Source organism: Megascapheus bottae, chromosome 1 (genome assembly GCF_031878675.1).
Source record: "Megascapheus bottae isolate mThoBot1 chromosome 1, mThoBot2.hap1, whole genome shotgun sequence".
Classification (NCBI taxonomy): Eukaryota; Metazoa; Chordata; class Mammalia; order Rodentia; family Geomyidae; genus Megascapheus; species Megascapheus bottae.
In genome coordinates, this window is record NC_143509.1 from 613956 (window position 1) to 629024 (window position 15069).

The following is a 15069-nucleotide window of genomic DNA, read 5'->3' on the forward strand; positions in this document are numbered from 1 at the left end:
ACAACCACGCGCCGGAAGCGCCCCTTTCCGTGTTTCTGGGCGGCTGGTGTGGAGGATGGCTGGCTTCGCGGAGCTCGGGCTGTCGTCCTGGCTGGTGGAGCAGTGCCGGCAGCTGGGCTTGAAGCAGCCCACGCCGGTGCAGCTCGGCTGCATTCCCGCCATCCTGGAGGGTGAGTGTGGCCCGGCGGCTTCCCCAGGCGTGGTCTCCGCTTTCCCCCTTGGAGGCCGGGGGTGACGGAGCCGGGGCCGCGGGGTCCTCCGCGGGCCCGCTGCCCACTGCCGCGTGGCTGGACGCGCTCGGGCGGCGACACTTCTGGGGCACTCCTGGCCTCCGAGCGCAGGGAGAGGTGGATAAGCGGCTGTCGTGGATAAGTGGAAGTTGGGCCCAGCTGGCAGAATGACAAGTCAGCCGGCATTGGAGGTGGAGGCCGTGGGCTTAGGAAACCTAAGAAGGAATAAGTCAGTCTTTTCTGTTGGGGGAGCGTCCGCTCGTGATGTAGGGTGAGCGTGTTGTTTTGCCCTCCGTTCAGGTAGGGACTGCCTGGGCTGTGCCAAGACTGGCAGTGGCAAGACGGCCGCCTTTGTGCTGCCTATCCTGCAGAAGCTCTCTGAGGATCCCTACGGCATCTTCTGCCTTGTCCTGACGCCCACGAGGTGAGTCCCCTGCCCCCCCCACACACACCGTGGCATGACTTGCCTGCCTCTCTGTTTCATGCACCTTTCCTTTTCTGAGCTGCATCTCCCCGACTAGCAGAATGGGGTGGGGGCATGTCACACTGTGGGACTCCACCAGATGGTATGTGGGAAAAGTTCTCAGCACAGGGCATGAGATCTGCAAGCCGCCTGGCAGCTGAGAATTAGAAAAGTGTTCTCTTGTGTGTACTTGGGGAGGGGGAGGTGAACTCTGGGCTTTGAGCACTTGCCTGGCTCTTTCTACTCAAGCCTTGTCATTTGAGCCACACCTCTGTTTTGTGCTTTTTGTTAGTAAAAGTCTTTCTCTTGCCAGAGCTGGCTTTAAACTTGCTGTCTTCAGATCTCAGCCTCCTGAGTAACTAGGAGTATAGGTGAGAGCCACATGCTTGGCCAAAGAAAGTGTTTTAAGCAAAAGGGCCTATATGCAGACACACAAAGGGGGGCTTTTGAATGTGGCCTCCAGTGCTGGGCAGAGGCTGGAACTGATTGGGGGGGAGGGGTAAGCAAGCTAGGGCAGGCTAGGAGAGAGGAGAAAGACAGAGCAGTTCACGGTAGGGCATGCTTCCAGGGGAGATTTTCAGACTGTCCAGCCCAGGAGGAGAGGTCATGGAAGGTCAGGTTTCTGACCTTTGTGGCTGACCCACAAGTGAGGGTGTACATATGGAAAGGTACAAGTCTGAGGAGGGGATGGAGTGGGCAGAGCCTGCAGCAGGTGGTGGTCCTCACCAGATAGGCAGACTGGGACCAGAGGCCAGGGGCCTAAGGTTGAGCACAGGGATGGAGTGGTGGGGGGAGACCAGAGCTATATGCTTGACATGCCCTTTCCGCCTGCACACAGGGAGCTGGCCTATCAGATTGCAGAGCAGTTCCGGGTGCTGGGGAAGCCGCTGGGCCTGAAGGACTGCATCATCGTCGGTGGCATGGGTATGGGCCCAGGCGGCCAGGGAGCTCCGGTGTGGCGCCCTGGGCCTCAGCTCCCCTGGCCAGCCCCACACTTAACCTCTCCCTACAGACATGGTGACCCAGGCCCTGGAGCTCTCCCGGAAGCCACATGTGGTCATTGCCACGCCAGGGCGCCTGGCTGATCACTTACGTAGTTCCAACACCTTCAACATAAAGAAGATTCGCTTCCTGGTAAGACAGCCCATGGGGGGTGCTTCAGGAAACTGGGTGTCATGTCGTTCTTGGGAAGCCTGTATCCCAGCTGTCTCCAAGAAAGTTCTGGAAATGGGGCCAGGAGTGTGGCCTAGTGGTAGAGTGCTCCCCTAGCATGCACGATGACCCAGGTACCATTCCTTGGTACAACATATATAGAAAAAGCCGGAAGTGGTGCTGTGGCTCAAGTGGTAGATCTCTGGCCCTGAGAAAACCCAAGGACAGTGGTCAGGCCCTGAGTTTAAGGCCCAGGACTGGCCAAAAAAAAAAGAGAACAGTTCTGGAAAAGATGATTGTATGGTGGGACAAATGAAAAAGGATGTCTAGTGGGGTTTTGAGACTCAGGCAACTCAGGCAGGCAGGAATAGAACCCTGGTTCTATCACAGCTCCTCAAGGAGGCAGGCAGGTAGGCAGGCAGGCGGGTAGGCATGTCCTGTAATCCCAGCTGCCTGGTAGGCAGGGTGGGGAGGATGGTTGTTCACGGCTAGCCTGGGCATAGAGCTGGTTCTGGCCATCGAGCTTGCCTGTCCTTCCAGACACATGGGAAGTGTAAATAGAAGGATCGAAGAGACCTTAGGCCTTAGTGAAGGCAATAAACGCCAAAAGGCAAGGGGTGTGGGCCCAAGAGTTAGAGCATCTGCCTAGCAATTGCAAGTCTCAAGTTCAAACCTCAGGGCTATTTCCAGTTTAAAAATAAAAAAAAAAAGGCAAAAAAGGAGGAGGCAGCTGAGGAGGGGGTCTGGAGGAGGGAGGCCTCCCCTCACTGCAGCTCTGCCTCCCAGGTGCTGGACGAGGCGGACCGGCTACTGGAGCAGGGCTGCACGGACTTCACAGTGGACCTGGAGGCCATCCTGGGCGCCGTGCCTGCCCGCAGGCAAACGCTGCTCTTCAGTGCCACGCTGACTGACACGCTCAAGGAGCTGCAGGGCCTGGCTACCAACCAGCCGTTCTTCTGGGAGGCGCAGGCCCCGTGCGTGCCCAGTTTGGGCGTTGGGGGGGGGGGAATGGCCATGGACGGGCAGGGAGGGGCTGAGACGTGGCCGCCTGCTGTCTGCAGGGTGCGCACGGTGGAGCAGCTGGACCAGCGCTACGTGCTGGTGCCGGAGAAGGTGAAGGACGCGTACCTGGTGCACCTCGTCCAGCGCTTCCAGGACGAGCACGAGGACTGGGCCATCATCATCTTCACCAACACCTGCAAGTGCGCACAGGCCCCACTGCGCCACCAGGGGTGTGGGGGGCCCGTGCCAGCAGCCTGGGCGCTCAGTCCCATCCACCAGGACACAGGGCAGATAGTAGAACTGGCTCCCAGGAGAACCAGTGGAATTCAGAGTGGCTGTCAGGGCCTGGGGCAGGCTGGGCTCACAACCCAATGCCCGGCGTTCACACTGGCTGTCACCTGTTTCCCTCTGCTCCCTGTGACAGCTGACAGCGGGTCAGCACCCTGCCACCCGCCCTCCCAGGATGGGCTGGTCCTCGCCTGTGCTCATGCACTCACTCTTACTGGTTTACTAGTTCTCCCCGGGGAAAGAGCCGCTGGCTTTGCAGGGTGGGGGTGCGGGCGGCCTGGAACCCCGACAGTGACGCGGGCGCCAACCCCTCCAGGACCTGCCAGACCCTGTGCATGATGCTGCGCAAGTTCAACTTCCCAGCCGTGGCGCTGCACTCCATGATGAAGCAGGTGGGCCCCCCTCACCACCCTCACCCCCGCAGCCCTCTCCCCCCAAGGGTGCAGCCCTCACCACCCCCACCCCTCCACAGAAAGAGCGCTTTGCTGCTCTGGCCAAGTTCAAGTCCAGCATCTACCGGATCCTGATTGCAACGGATGTGGCCTCTCGGTGAGCAGCCCCTGCCCCTTGCCCCCAGGGTGTGGTGGCGGGACACCGAGAGGCCACAGCCTGAGCAGCCTCTGTCCCCAGGGGCCTAGACATCCCCACTGTGCAGGTGGTCCTCAACCACAACACTCCAGGGCTTCCCAAGATCTACATCCACCGGGTTGGCCGCACGGCCCGTGCAGGTAAGAGACTGTGAAACCCCTTCTGCCAGGTCCCAGGGCCTCGGGGGCCTTGTCACCTGAGGGCGGGGCAAGATTTGGGGGTCTGGGGCTGCTGCTGCCTTGGTTATGTCACAGGACAGGGCATGGGAATCAGGGCACAGAGGGGCTGGCCTGGCCAGCACCCAGGGATGGGCCGACATGAGCAAGCCTGGCTTCCTGACAGCCAAACAGGAAAGGGGAAGCAGCTGTCTTAATAGGCAAGGCCCTGGGAGCCCCCACCGTGCTGGCCCTTCCCCCACACCGGAGCTGCCCAGCTCTGGGCCTGCCTGTGACGGGCAGGTGCTACAGCAGCAGTGTGCCCACAGGGCGGCAGGGACAGGCCATCACGCTGGTGACGCAGTACGACATCCACCTGGTGCATGCCATTGAGGAGCAGATCCGTGAGTGGCGGGGCCCAGGGCCAGCCAGAAAAGGCTGGGGTTCCCCTCCCCAGTGTGTGTGGTCCCTCCTGGCATGGGGGCAGCAGGGGTGCTGCTGCTGGCCTGCCAGGATTCCAGGTCAAACCCCAGCTCCGGGGCTTCAGCCATCCTGCCTCCACCTCCCCAGTAGCTGAGATTCCAACACCCGGTGAAAGTAGCCCCCACCCCCTGTTTCTGTGAGGACGGGCTCAGGGCCCTTCCTTGGCCTTGTCCTCTGGGCCTCTGCAGTGGGCACGGAGTGGAGGGGAGGACGCCTGGGCAGGGCCGCGCCATAGGAGACAAAAGACAGGGACAGCACAGACTGCACATGTGCGTGGTGTGTTAGTATTTCCCATCCGGGGCTGGTGGGCTCCTAAGCCAAAGGACCTCTAGGCCCCCACCATCCAGCCTCCCTAGGACGGGAGCCCAGGCCACTCGGTGGGCCTGAGCCCCCGGGTCCCCGCAGAGAAGCAGCTGGAGGAGCTGACGGTGGAGGAGGCCGAGGTGCTGCAGATCCTCACGCAGGTCAACGTGGTGCGGCGGGAGTGCGAGATTGTGAGTGGGGGCCCGGGGCGGGGGCGGGTGAGGGGCGGGGCCGTTGCCGCTGTGACACCGCTGTCTGTCCCCTCCCCCAGAAGCTGGAGGCTGCGCACTTTGACGAAAAGAAGGAGATCCACAAGCGCAAGCAGCTCATCCTGGAGGGGAAGGTGGGCCGGGACCGGGGGGCTCCGACGGTGGGGGCCGAACGCCCGGAGCGGGGCCAGGAGTCAGCCGCCCCTGTCCCCTCCTCCTACCCCTCTGCCAGGACCCTGACCTGGAGGCCAAGCGCAAGGCAGAGCTGGCCAAGATCAAGCAGAAGAACCGCCGCTTCAAGGAGAAGGCGGGCCGGACGCTGCGGCGGCCACGGGCGGCCCCTGCGTCCGCCGAGGGCCCGGCCTGAGCGCTCCCGCCCGGCCTGGGCCAGTATCCTCCCGCTGCCCGCGCCTCCCCGCCGGCGGCCCCGCCCGGGGCCCTCCGCCCCGTCCTGCGGTCCTGCAGGGGCCCCAGCCAGGCACCCGGGGCCACGCCCGGCCCTGCACGACCCTCCATAAACGATAACTGAGTCGAGCTCTCGGTGAATGTCTGGTCTCACAGCTTTGCAGTGCGGCGTGCGCAGGGGCGGGAAGGGGGCCCAGGGTCCCCGGGGCTCAGGGCGCCGGCTCGGCCAGGCGGGCCAGGCCCTCCCGGAGCTCGCTCAGCTCGAACAGCCGGACGTCCAGCAGCTGCGCCGCGCGCCCCACCTCGGCCCGCGCCCGCTCGCGCTCGGCCCGCACCTCCTCCAGGGTGCGCTCGGTGGCCCGCAGCTGGTGCTCCAGCTCCGAGTTGCGAGTCTCCAGGTCCTGCGGGGACCGGCGGGCAGGGTGAGGGCGACCCCGACGCGGGGTTCCCCGGCTGACCGCGGCCCTGCCCACTCGGCCCCCTCCCGGCCCGGCACACCCGAGTCCTCTGCCCCCGGCTCCTCACGTCCCGTGGGGGCACGCGGGAAACGCCCGTGAAGTCCCCAGCCTTCAGCAAGAGCCGGGCCAGCCAGGGTGGGGCTCCGTGTGGCCGGGGAGACATGGAAGGGAGCGGGGCTGCCGTGGCGGTGGTGTCGGCTGTGGGTCCTCGCGGGCCTCTGTCCCCCGCGGCCCTGCCCCTGCCACCCCCGCCGGCCCGGCCCGGCCCGGCCCCGCGCACCTGCAGCTTCTGCTGCGCCTCCTCGCGCTCCGCCGCGGCCTCGGGCGCCTCCCGGGGCCCCACTGCCTGGTTCTTCAGGGTCTGGATTTCCTGGCGGAGGGGGTGTGGAGGTCGGACGGGGGCCCGCTGCCCTGCGGGAGGAGGAGCGGGGCCGGGCCAGGGCTCACCTGGTCCTTGGTTTGCACCAGCGCCTCCAGCTGCTCCAGCGCCGGGCCGGGAGCCTCCTCGCTGGCCGGGGCCGGCTCCGCCGCCGCCTGCGCCTCCAGCTCCGCCACCTGCGCCAGCGCAAGCTCAGCGCCGCCCCTGGGCCCGGCCGCCGACCCCGGGGGCAGAGGGAGAAGGGGGCTCACCCGCTGCCGCAGCCGCTCGGCCTCCGCTTGCTGGGCCTCCAGCTGCTGCCTCCACTGGGCCGCGGCGGCGTTGGCCTCCCGCAGGGCGCCCGCCAGCTTATTGTTGCTGTCCTGCAGCGCGAAGAACTCGGCCTCCCACTGCACCTCGCCCACCGAGCTGCGGAGGAGACCCGGGGGCGGAGGTCAGCGCCCGGCGGGAGGGCGGGGCGGCCCGGGAGGCGGGGCGGCCACGAGCCAATGCCTGGAGGGCGTCATCTACAGGGATCAGGCAAGGCTCGTGGGCGTGGCCATGGCGGGTGGGTGGGGCCTTTCGGCCGACGGGGGCGTGGTCTGTTGGGAGGTCTGGTGGGCGTGGCTTGTGCTGGGGCGTGGCCGGAGCTGTGCTGCCGGGGCGGGGCGGGCGTGGCCTCCGGCGGGCGGGGATGGGAGCGGGAAGGGCGGGCTGAGAGCGACGCGCAGGCAGGTGAGAGCGGGAGATGGAGCGCGGGGGAGGCGCGGCGGGCCGGTTGGAAGCGGGCGGGGCAGGGCAGGCCCCTGGCCGGCCCTCACCCCTCCGACAGCATCTTCTTCAGGCGCTCCCGCTCGGTGGGGCCCGGGGCCTCGGCGCTCTGGCTGCGGAACAGCTTCTCCTCCCCGGGGCCATTGGCACTGACCAGGGGGCTCGGGGGCACCTTGGGGGACGGCGGGCGGAGGCTTCAAGCCAGGGCCAGCCGGGCCCCGTCCCCCTGCGCGGCCCCCCCCACCCGCCTGCACGGCTGTCCCCAACCCCTCCATCCCGTGACCCCAAAGCCAGAAGGCAGCAGGCACCCCGATAATCAGATGGCGCTGACCTGGTGGGAGCTGAGCCCCAGCTCGCCCCCGTCGTGAGACTTGTCCCGGGCCAGCCGCGCCGCCTCCCTCACCTCCTGGAACTTGTCTGCGAACTGGGGGGATGGGGAGGGCCGGGTGGGTCCCCAGCGCCCCTCCACCCGCGGCCAGGTCATCCCCACCTTCTGCTCGTCCCCCCCCCCCCAGAAGGAAGCTCAAGCCCCACACACACTGAGAGACGTGGCAGCGCTGGGTGGCCAGGCGGCGAGGGGACCCTGCCTACATGGAGAAGGGCACGTCCTGTCCTGCCAGGCGAGCCTGGGCTGCTGCTGAGACCTTCCTGTTCAGGTCCCTACTAAGCTGTTTCCCTTTTCCATCTAGCCTTGGTAAAGTGACACAGCTCACTGCTTAGGAAGGAATGGACGTTTTTTTTCCTTCATTTTCAAAATAATTTCCCTTTGTTTGAAAATATTTTTTAAGTTGGTTCGGGTGGTTCCCAAAGCCTGTGACCCCAGGCTGAGATCTGAAGTTCAAGGCTCGAAGCCAGTGTGAGCAGACTCATCTCCAGTTAGCCAGCAAAATAAGAAGTGAAAGTGTGGCTAGAGTGGAGCGCCAACCACTTGAAAAGTCCCAGCGAGAGCACAAGTCTAGTGTTCAACCCCCAGGACAAGGACAAATAGTACTAATTTTTTAAAACAATGTCAAGGCTGTGTGATGGCCTCCCTTGGTGAGCCCTGAATTCCGGAGTGGAGGCAGGAGGACTAAGAGTTCTAGGCCAGCCTAGGACAGATAGCTCAGAGTCTGTTATGACAGGCGCCAGTGGCTCACGTCTGTCATCCTAACTACTTAGAGGCTGAGATCTGAGGATCCAGGTTCAAAGCCAGCTTAGGAAGGAAAGTATATGAGATCTTATCTACAATTAACCACCAACAAAGTTGGAAGTGGAGCTGTGGCTCAAGTGATGGGGCACCAGCCTTGAGCAAGAACAAAACAAGAAAGAAAAAAAGAAAACATCCCCAGTCCCGGGTTCAAGACCCAATGGACTGGCACAGAAAAAAAAAAAAGAAAAAAAAAACAAAGGGAGGAAGTACAGGAGGGAGGCCACAGACAAAGCAGACATAGACAGCGAGGGGAGGAGGGGACCCAGGAGACACTGCTGAGGGGCAGCGGGAAGGGGCAGCCGTGGAGTGCCACGCAATAAGCAGAGTGTGACCCACACAGGAACAAGTGGCAAAAGAACCTGGAAGCAAAGCAGAGATTCGGCCAAGGCTCATTGAATTCTATGAACCCATGCTGCAAATGGACAGGCGGAGGCTGGGACCTGCACCACCCCCCCTCCACGCCCCAGTGAGCCCAGCAAACACCCCCAGGCCCACCTGGGTCAGATGCTCTTCTGACGCAAAGCCCAAACCGTAGACGGTGTTAGCCCGGCTATCGGCCCACTGCCCGAACTTCTGGGAGGTTTTGGTGAAGGTCATGTTGGGGGTGACAGTACTGTTGATGATGGCCTGTGCGGGGCGGCGGTCAGGGTGACTGCGGGTCCCCTGGACAGCGCAGGCCCTGGGCCACCCTGTCGGGAAGCCCCCCCTCCCACCTTGGCACCCCCGATGCTGATGATGCGGTACACGTTCCTGGTGGCATCGTAGAAGTAGGAGACGGTGAGCGCGTGCTTGCCCGCGGGGATCCAGTTGCGCTTGGTGGCGGGGTCGATGTGGAACACGTGTGCCCGCGTGCTGAAGATGGGCTGCTCCCTGGGGGGGGGGGTGGACACTCAGCCCCGGGCCCTCGCAGGCGGCTGGAGCCTGCCCGGCCCGCGCGCGCGGGGAGCTCACCTGGCTGTGGACATTGGGCAGGCCGGGGGAGGGGATCGACCAGGCAGCCGGCTCTGGTTAGGCCCCTGGGGAAGGAAAGCAGGGTCCCGTGAGGGTCTCGGAGGCCAGGCTGGCTGGGGAGGACCAGCAGGCCGGGGCGGGAAGGTGTTCGTCAAAGGGCCCTGAGGGAGGCCGGCCCCTCACGGTCCTGGTTCCTGGGCCCCCGGGAGCGGCTGGGTCACCCGGCCTCCATCCATCATCACTCCTCGCAAATCAGGGCTGGGCCGATGGTTCTGGACAAGGCTGGCGGGAGTCCCGGGGCTCGAGGCCGGCCTGGGCCATGTCACTGAGACCCTAGCTCGAAAGCTTTGGCACCGACAAATGTTCACCGGGAGACAAAGGTCCCCGCTGCCCCATCACGTCCTGATCTTCCCGTGCGGGTCCGCATCCCGGGGGCCCGGGGAGGGAAGGAGGGAAGGGGACCCAGCCTGGCGGTGCCGCCAAGGCGGGGAGGGGGGACACAGGGTCCGAAGCCCGCCGCGTCCCCACGGAAGGAGGGGCTGGGCTGCGGTGGGAGGCGTTCCACGCGGGGCCTGGGGGCGCGGGGCTCCCCGAGTCCGGGCTCTTGGGGCCCTGCCCGGACGCGCGCGCGCGCGCGGAGAAAGTTACTCACCGGCCCGCGCGGGCGCCGCGGGGCTTCCGAGGGGCCGACACCCGGAGCCGGGCCCGGAGGCGCCGGAGACCCACCGGCCGACACCCGGAGCCGGGCCCGGAGGCGCGGGAGACCCGCGGGCCGACACCCGGAGCCAGGCCCGGAGGCGCCGGAGACCCGCGGGCCCAGCCCCGCGCGCGCGCCGCCCGGAGCGCCCCCGATGCCGCGACGCCCGCCGCTCCGGGTGGGCGCCGTCCGGCCCCGGCGGAGTTTCGGGTCCCCTCGCCCGGCTGCCGCGGCGAGCTCCGCGCGGGCCCCGGCTCCGGAACTCCGGGTCCCCGTGCCGCCCTCCCGCCCGGCCCGAACTTCCCGAACCCCAGAACTTCGGGCCCTTCGCGGGATCCCCGACGCGGAGCCGGCTACTCCCGGACCCCGATCCCCGCCCCAGCCCGGGACCCCCGCGACCCTCAAGCCGGGAACTTCGGAGCCGGCGCCGCCCCAGGCCGCGAGTGCGGAACTCGGGGTCCCCGCGCCCCGGCGGGCCGGGCTCACCGTCGGCGTCGCTGACTCCGCGCAGCCCGGGCCCCGCGCGCTCCGCCGTCGCCCGCCCGCGCCTTTGTCTGCGCCGCCGCCGCAGCCGTCCGCTCCGCCTCCGGTCCCATCGCGGCCGGGCCCCGCGCGGCCGCCGCCCGCCCCGCCTCCCGGGGCCCCGAGGCCGCCCGAGCGCCCCCTGCCGGCCCGCGACCGCCGGTGGGCGGGGCCAGTACCGAGAGGGGCGGGGCAATGGGGAAGGGGAGGGGCCAATGGAATATAGGCGTGGTCTGAGGGATGGTGGGCGGGGCCGTGAGTGGTGGACGTGGTTTTGCTCTGGGCGTGGACTTATGTGGGAGAGGGGCGGGGCCAGATGGAGGTGGAGAGGAACTGGGTCCTGGAATAAGAGGAGGGGGCCAAGAGAGGATGGGGGAGGGCTAGGGAGCCGTGAGGGAGGGGAGGGAATCGGAAGGGGAGGGGGAGACCAGAGGCAGGAAGCGGATGGACAATCAGAAGTGGACAGCTGGAGAGGCGAACAGCCACTCTTCCTGTGGCCACCAAGGGTCACCCCTGCCCCGAGGCCTGCGGAGGGGGAGGCCGTGCCACCCGATCCCAGCAGCCACGCACGGACCCGAGCTGGCTGGGGCCCCACCAAACCCTTGATCCAGAAACCAGCTGTCCCCCAAAATGTACCCTCCTGGGCTCTAGGTGGCCTTGGCTCCATCAAAGCACACCAGGTCTGGGTGACAGAGCCTCCTGGGCCCAGGAGGTGACAGAGCCAGCCTGGACAGTCAAGTGAAAGGCTGACCCACCCACCCACCCCAAAAAAGGTGCTGAGGTGCTGCCCCCTGGGCAGCGGTCTGCTCTGGGTGACCTGTGGCCAGCCGAGGGCCTGCGGTAAGGAACCTGCGTGTCTGTCTGTCCCCTGCCAGGCCAGGCAGCCTCTGCCCCCAGCCTGTGCTCTCATCCCGACCTAGGCATCCCTCTCAGGGTCAGGACCAGCTGTGGCTGCTCCCACCCCTCTCCAGGCCAGGGCAGGTCCCGGACTCACGCAGCACAGGTGACCATCCTTCCAGCTGGAGAAACAGAGGCACAGAGTCCATCCATACCTGCAGTTCCCGGACTGCACACAGCATGTGCACAAGCAGAGGGTTTGGCTTTGAGCTCCGGCCCGAAGCCATGAAATGCTTTTAACACAGCGGAACCAAGAAAATACCGTCTGCTCTGTTCACAAAGACTTTTTTCTTATTACCAACAAATCTAAAAATTTAAATTAAAAGTCTCTGGGCTATGTGCCGGCAGGGCTGGGGCGTCTGGAAGGCACTTTAGAGTTTGCCAAGTGCCAGGCTGGCTGCAGAACGGGGCCGTGTGGCTATTCCCAGGGACAGATGGGCAATGGGCCCAGGCAGGCTCACCTCCTCTGGGGATGAAAATGAGAATGAGGAGACCAGCGTGGCCTCTCTGGACCCCCTGGGGTGGGACTGAGCCAGGCCTGGCCCGGAGCACACCGCACCGGAAGGCGTCACACCCCAGTGCAAACTGCACGAGATGTTCACAGCCTGCCCCCGTCATTGCTCTGCTTTAACCCAGCTCTGCCCTGGAGCAGGCCCGATCTGCAAGCTCATCTCCAGAGGTGCCTGCATCCAAGAGCCATTCTCAGGCTCCAGGCTCAACCTCTGCCTGTCTCCTGAGTCCTCCTTAGGGGTGTGTCTCTGAAGAAGTCATTTTTCCCTCAGTTGCCCTATCCATGACTTGCATGGGCATATAATGCCTCGTGTCAGACTCACAGTATCCACTGAATGCCTACCCAAAACACGGGACCAGAAGGGGTTGCTAGGCGTTTCATAAAAACGTGCATTGTGCACATTTATTTGTGGCCAGGTGTGGTACAAGCCTGTCATCTCAGAACTCAGGAAGCAGAGCTGGAAGAACCTCAAGTCCAAAAATCCAATCTCCTCCTTTACCTCGCCAGCCTTCAGACCGTTTCCTCCCTGGAAACTCACACCTCGAGTCTCAGCTACTCGGGAAGCTGAGATCTGAGGATCGCAGTTCAAAGCCAGCCCAGGCAAGAAAGTCCGGGAGACTCTCCTCTCCAATGAGTCCCCAAAAAGCTAGGAGTATCCAGGCCTGACCCCTCCCCCTCCCCGCCCCAGCGGAAGCCTCAGGACTGGCACAAAGAGAAAAGAAAAGAAATCCCACTTCCAGTGTTCTCCTCCCCCTCCCTGGTCCCCTTCCCTTTCCATGGCCAGCTGGGGTGGAGGTTGGGAGGTTGTGTGTCCAGCACAGTCCTCCATTCTCAGGCCACCACCCCAGGCAGCCAGCAAGAGGAGAAGAGGGACTCACAGACTGAGGACCCAGGATGGGGGGGGGGAAAGCCCAGGACGCTCAGGCCTGCCCCCCAGCCCTCATTACCCTCATTTGCCTGGTGTGATAATTACCTCCTGGGGCCAGGTGGCAGGGCGGGGCTGGCCTGTTTTTTGGGAGTAGGTCGCCCGTTATTTTTGGTTCCTGTATCCTTGAGGCTCTGGCACGAACACTAGTGAAGGGCAGAATATGGGGCGCAGGCTGCAGCTACCTTAGGACAGACACTCAGAACTTGGGGGGGTGGAGGTCTGGAGGGGCAGAGATGACGGCACCATGGGCACGAGTCTGCAGCGTCTGTGTGGGAGTGATCAGATGGAAGTGGGCGTGAACCCCAGCTTGCTGTGTCTTCTGGATCAGTGACCTTGGATGACCTCTTTGTTCTTTTACTAGAGGGCCAAACAAGTGTTGAGATTGACCAAGACTGCACTGGGCATTGGGAGCCTCTGCATGTGCAAAGGCCCTGAGGTCAGAACAGGCTGGACCTACCTTGGGAAAGCCGGTCAGGCCTGATTATAATAAATGGGAGCAGGAAGAAGGCTTGGGGTCGTAGGGAAGAAGAGGTTCTTGGGAGCTGAACAGGGCCTTGTGGGCTGGGGTCAGTGTGGGGAGAGGTTGCTGTCAGGTGTTTGTTTTGTGCCAATCCTGGGGCGAAAGCTCAAGACCCCTCTCTGTGAATCTGGCCATTTCCAGTCAAGGCTGGTGCTCTACCACTTGAGCCACAGCACTGCTTTCCAGTGGTGGGTGGTTCACTGGAGGTGAGTCTCACGGACTTTCCTACCCCAGCAGGCTTTGAACCTCAGCCTCGAGTGGATGGGAGGACAAGTGCCTACAGAGTGCACTTTGTTATGAAGGTGTGACGGGGGGGGGGGGGGAATGGTCAGGTGGAGACACCAGGCCAGGGGAGGGGCGCGGTGTGCATGCACACAGAGCCTGCCTTTTGATGAGCCTCAGTTTCCCAGCACCAAGGCTGCCGGATGGCTGGGCTCCCCGCGCCCCTCCCGCAGCCAGCCCACGCTCCGTCTGCAGCCTGCAGGGAACAGGGAGCAGTTATGCCAACATGCCGGCAGGGCCGGGGGCCGGTTCCCTTGGGGTGACCACCCACAGAGGCCTCAGGCTCCCCGTTCCTGGGGCAGCTGGTGACAGGGCCGCCACGGAGGCCTCCCTGCTCCATCTGCCTTGGGGCGTCCATCCTATTCCACGCCCCTGCTGGCCTGGCCCCAGGCTGCTGGCCCCCTCCCTGGCCCCTGCTGGAGTCCTGTCACATGAGCTTCCTCCAAGCCTGAGTGTTTATTATTATTTTGGGGGGGGCACAGTCCTGGAACCTGAACTCAGGGCCTGGGCGCTGCTCCGAGCTTTGTCGTTCAAAGGCTGGCGCTCTAACACTTGAGCCACAGCTCCACTTCCAGCTTTTTGCTGGCTGACTGGCTTAAGTCTCCTGCTTTTTCTACCAGGCCAGCTTTGAACCTGAGCCACAGGGGCGGGCGTGGCCAGGACCAAGGGAGCTGCCCCGCCCTCGCCTTCTCCCTGTGGCTCAGTGGCTTGTGGAAGGGGAGGGAGGGCGGCTGCGGAGGGCGCTCAGGAAGGAAGCTGTGTGGAACTGGCCAGTACCTCCTTCCTGCTGCTTCCTCAATCTGCTGACGAGGTGAAGCTCACTCACACCAAGCCTGGGGAGACTTGGAGGAGGCTGGAGAACGAATCCGCCATGGGAGTGGGTAGGGAGCCCGTCGCTGGGCTACGCATCAAGCGGAGCAGCTTCTAACAGGGTTGTTACAGCTCCCTCTCAGGTCAGGGGGTCGTAATCCCAGCTGCTCAGGAGGCCGAGGGGAGGAGGGCAGCTCTGCAATGCACGGCCGTGGTGGAGAGCACAGGGCCTCGGGTGGGCCCCGACTCCAACCACAGTACCAACAGCCATGGCACTATGGATCTAGACGCTGGCTGGCTGTGCCAGGAAGCCGGGTGGCAGGAGGAGGGCCCTTCCCAGCCCTCTGGACAATGGCAGCAGTGCAGCCCGGGAAGAGGCTTCAAATCAGAGGCGTTCTGGCCCAGGGCAGCTGCAGACGAGGACTCGAGGCTGGGGAAGCTGGGCGGCTCGCTCTGCTGTCTGTGCTGTCCAGAGCCCTTTTTGGCAGAGCCGGCCGGGGACTCTGCACTCCAGTACATGGACCTGCCGCATTGTCCGAGAGCCCCGCGCTGGGCCCTGCCCGGCTTGAGCCCAGCTCCAGGCTTCCTTTGCATTTCCGTTCCTCTCTTCCCTCCCCCTCCCGTTTCCTGGGGGGCTGGGGAGGGAACGCAGCAGGCTGTCCTTCACCTCCACCCCAGGACAACAGCGTGGGGGGGGTGGGAGTCCTGAGGGGGACCCCTGAGATGCCAGAACTCCCCTGCTACACCAGGGCACTGAGCAAAGTGCCCACAGCCACAGCAACACGGCTTACAGCTGGGCAGCAGGCTGGCAGAGCCTCAAAAGGTTAAACAAGCCAGGCACCAGTGGCTCACGCCTGGAATCTCAGCTACTTAGGACACTGAGATGTGAGGAATGTG

General features: G+C 64.4%; 2 protein-coding genes across 3 annotated transcripts; one reads left to right on the plus strand and one right to left on the minus strand.

Moving 5' to 3' along the window:
* The first annotated feature begins 17 nt into the window (after window positions 1-17).
* On the plus strand, window positions 18-5407 carry Ddx49 (DEAD-box helicase 49). Its single transcript, XM_090334745.1, has 13 exons — window positions 18-170; window positions 531-654; window positions 1532-1617; window positions 1706-1827; window positions 2632-2819; window positions 2907-3047; window positions 3452-3527; window positions 3608-3684; window positions 3766-3863; window positions 4208-4282; window positions 4767-4855; window positions 4936-5007; window positions 5106-5407. The coding sequence occupies exons 1-13, from the start codon at window positions 56-58 to the stop codon at window positions 5238-5240; spliced, it is 1398 nt and encodes a 465-aa protein (XP_090190871.1). The 5' UTR covers window positions 18-55; the 3' UTR covers window positions 5241-5407.
* Window positions 5402-12966, minus strand: Homer3 (homer scaffold protein 3). Of its 2 annotated transcripts, XM_090334571.1 has the most exons (10): window positions 10189-10294; window positions 9006-9070; window positions 8768-8924; window positions 8550-8681; window positions 7197-7289; window positions 6916-7037; window positions 6367-6523; window positions 6184-6291; window positions 6017-6106; window positions 5402-5679 (listed from the first exon to the last, which is right to left on the minus strand). In XM_090334571.1, the coding sequence occupies exons 2-10, from the start codon at window positions 9017-9019 to the stop codon at window positions 5488-5490; spliced, it is 1065 nt and encodes a 354-aa protein (XP_090190697.1). In that variant the 5' UTR covers window positions 9020-9070; window positions 10189-10294; the 3' UTR covers window positions 5402-5487. The 2 variants fall into 2 exon arrangements, 1 of the variants encoding a protein (XP_090190697.1); XR_016535931.1 differs by lacking the exon at window positions 10189-10294 and adding an exon at window positions 12606-12966 and having other exon boundaries at window positions 5599-5679; window positions 6017-6291.
* Between the last annotated feature and the right edge of the window lie 2103 nt (window positions 12967-15069).